The sequence below is a fragment of the Mya arenaria genome, chromosome 7 (genome assembly GCF_026914265.1).
Source record: "Mya arenaria isolate MELC-2E11 chromosome 7, ASM2691426v1".
In the NCBI taxonomy this organism is placed as follows: Eukaryota; Metazoa; Mollusca; class Bivalvia; order Myida; family Myidae; genus Mya; species Mya arenaria.
In genome coordinates this window covers 7,717,209-7,719,213 of record NC_069128.1, presented here as the reverse complement: position 1 = coordinate 7,719,213, position 2,005 = coordinate 7,717,209, and the positions used below count along the sequence as shown (strand labels likewise).

General features: G+C 35.9%; 1 protein-coding gene across 1 annotated transcript; it reads left to right on the top strand.

Annotated features, from left to right (window-relative positions):
• The first annotated feature begins 600 nt into the window (after positions 1-600).
• LOC128240451 (thyrotropin-releasing hormone receptor-like) lies at positions 601-1,770 on the top strand. Its single transcript, XM_052957093.1, has 2 exons — positions 601-1,302; positions 1,354-1,770. Exons 1-2 carry the CDS (start codon positions 601-603, stop codon positions 1,768-1,770), a joined length of 1,119 nt encoding a protein of 372 aa, XP_052813053.1.
• The last annotated feature ends 235 nt before the right edge of the window (positions 1,771-2,005 follow it).

Genomic DNA, 2,005 nt, shown 5'->3' with positions numbered 1-2,005 from the left:
CCCTATCTGCTTTAGGAAGAGAATGTTTTTGATAACTTGGACAGACACGTTTTTTATTGCCAAATCCGTATTAAAGCAAATCCTGAAGAATGAAATCTCATATTTTAAACCCGATCAGATGCAATCTAACTAAATCATGTAAAGTTCACAAGAACGCCGAGGAGAAAAGACCAATATTTTAAATATACACGAAATCGGGCACTTTGCTGCCTTAGTATTGGTAATACAGTGCTGCCGCCAAATAAACAGTAGTGCAAGCGATCTAGCGTACGCATTGGCTGCATCATTCGATAAGAAGGTGAACGGCGACTTTTGAAGGGACTATTGATAAATCAGTTAAATGGTAGTTCAAACATGTCCTGTCAGGAAACACGGAATAACTTCAAATCCGAGATAATTCCTTACGTTTACCATTTTGGATGTTATTAATGGTGAATATGAACCATGGATGATATTACAGAATTTATCTAACATATCAATTATGGATTAGATGCAAAACAATGAACAATTTATTTCAAATAATTTTATGAAGTCTACATCAATTTAAATGAAACAGTAAGCTCGACTTCCGTAGACAATTGTGTTTCGTCGTTAGAAAAAATGAATACCACTTTTGTGATGGATACAGAACATAATGCTTCTAACATTTTAATTAACAACGAAGAGAGATCGCTGTCAACAATTCTTTTAGCGGCAAAGACAATGCGAACTGTATTCATACCATTGATAGTAGTGATCGGTTTATGCGGAAACACATTATCGTTGATGGTGTTTTCAGCCCAAAGCATGAGGAGGTCTTCGTGTTCGGTGTTTCTGGCGTCCTTGGCGGCTGTTGACAACACTTTTCTCGTCAATCTACTCTTCACCTGGATCGATGGCGAGATGGTCACTATCATATCTACAGATATTTTATGTCAAGTCCTCATATACTTCACGTACGTGACAAGCTTCTTAAGTGTATGGTTTGTTGTCGGATTTACATGTGAGCGTTATATCGCCATATGTTTTCCACTAAAACGTACGTTTTTGTGTAGTGTAAAGCGGGAAAAGATAGCAGTTGTCGCATTAATCTTGGCAGCTTTTGGTTTGTACAACTTTAGTTTATGGACATCTGGAATGCAACAGTTTGGACCAAAATTGAAATGTTCTCTTAAAAAGGAATACTTTCAAGTTTTGAACATAGTTACATGGATTGATACACTCCTTACAATGGTAATTCCATTCGTCATCATTATCATAGTTAACTCGCTTGTTCTTAGAACTATCATTCAAGGTTCTTTAAAATCAAATGCTTTAAGTAGGGTGTCGTCTTCTACTGTTTCAGTGAACTATTATAAGAATTCAAATAAGAAGAAATCGAGTTTTGCGCAAAAAAAAGTGGGCTCGTTTGTAATTCTTGAAACTATGAAAAAAACATTCTGTAAACCTACCAATCCGCAGATCCGAGTGACAAGAACACTGATTATGGTATCCATGACATTTTTGTGTTTAAATCTTCCTTCACACGCAATTCGACTGTGCAATCTATTTTCGTCAGTGATGTCAAAACAACAGACAATTTCCGAGGAGTATTTCCTCCTTCAAGAAGTGACCTTGGTTTTGTACTATTTGACATTTAGCTGCAATTTTGTGCTTTATACTCTTTTCGGGAGAAATTTTAAGACATCATTAATGCTCATTCTAAAATGTCGCTCATATACGGATGAGCGACGCCGACTAATACTTGGAAGATTAAGTTCCAACAATAGTAACACAACACATTTGGTGTAATTGTTACTCATCACTTGCCGTCACTTTAGTGATGTCGTTGCTGTCAACGCTAGTTTAGCCACAAAAACATTTTAAACTAATGCGTATAAGAATGAAGAAAACATTAACTCTGTAAGATAAATTTACATTGTATTGTTCATTTGTTAGAGCTTGCTAGAGAATGTTAATCGGCGATTTCTCGAAACCATACACTGTGCATATTAGGTGCTAATGAAAAAGAAGATGTTCTTTACAT

Bases quoted from the DNA above. Each gene is read 5' to 3' on its own strand.
- LOC128240451 (XM_052957093.1), top strand. From the start codon at position 601: ATGAATACCACTTTTGTGATGGATACAGAACATAATGCTTCTAACATT. The intron at 1,303-1,353 runs GTGTCGTCTTCT...TCAAATAAGAAG, and splicing joins AATCAAATGCTTTAAGTAGG to AAATCGAGTTTTGCGCAAAA.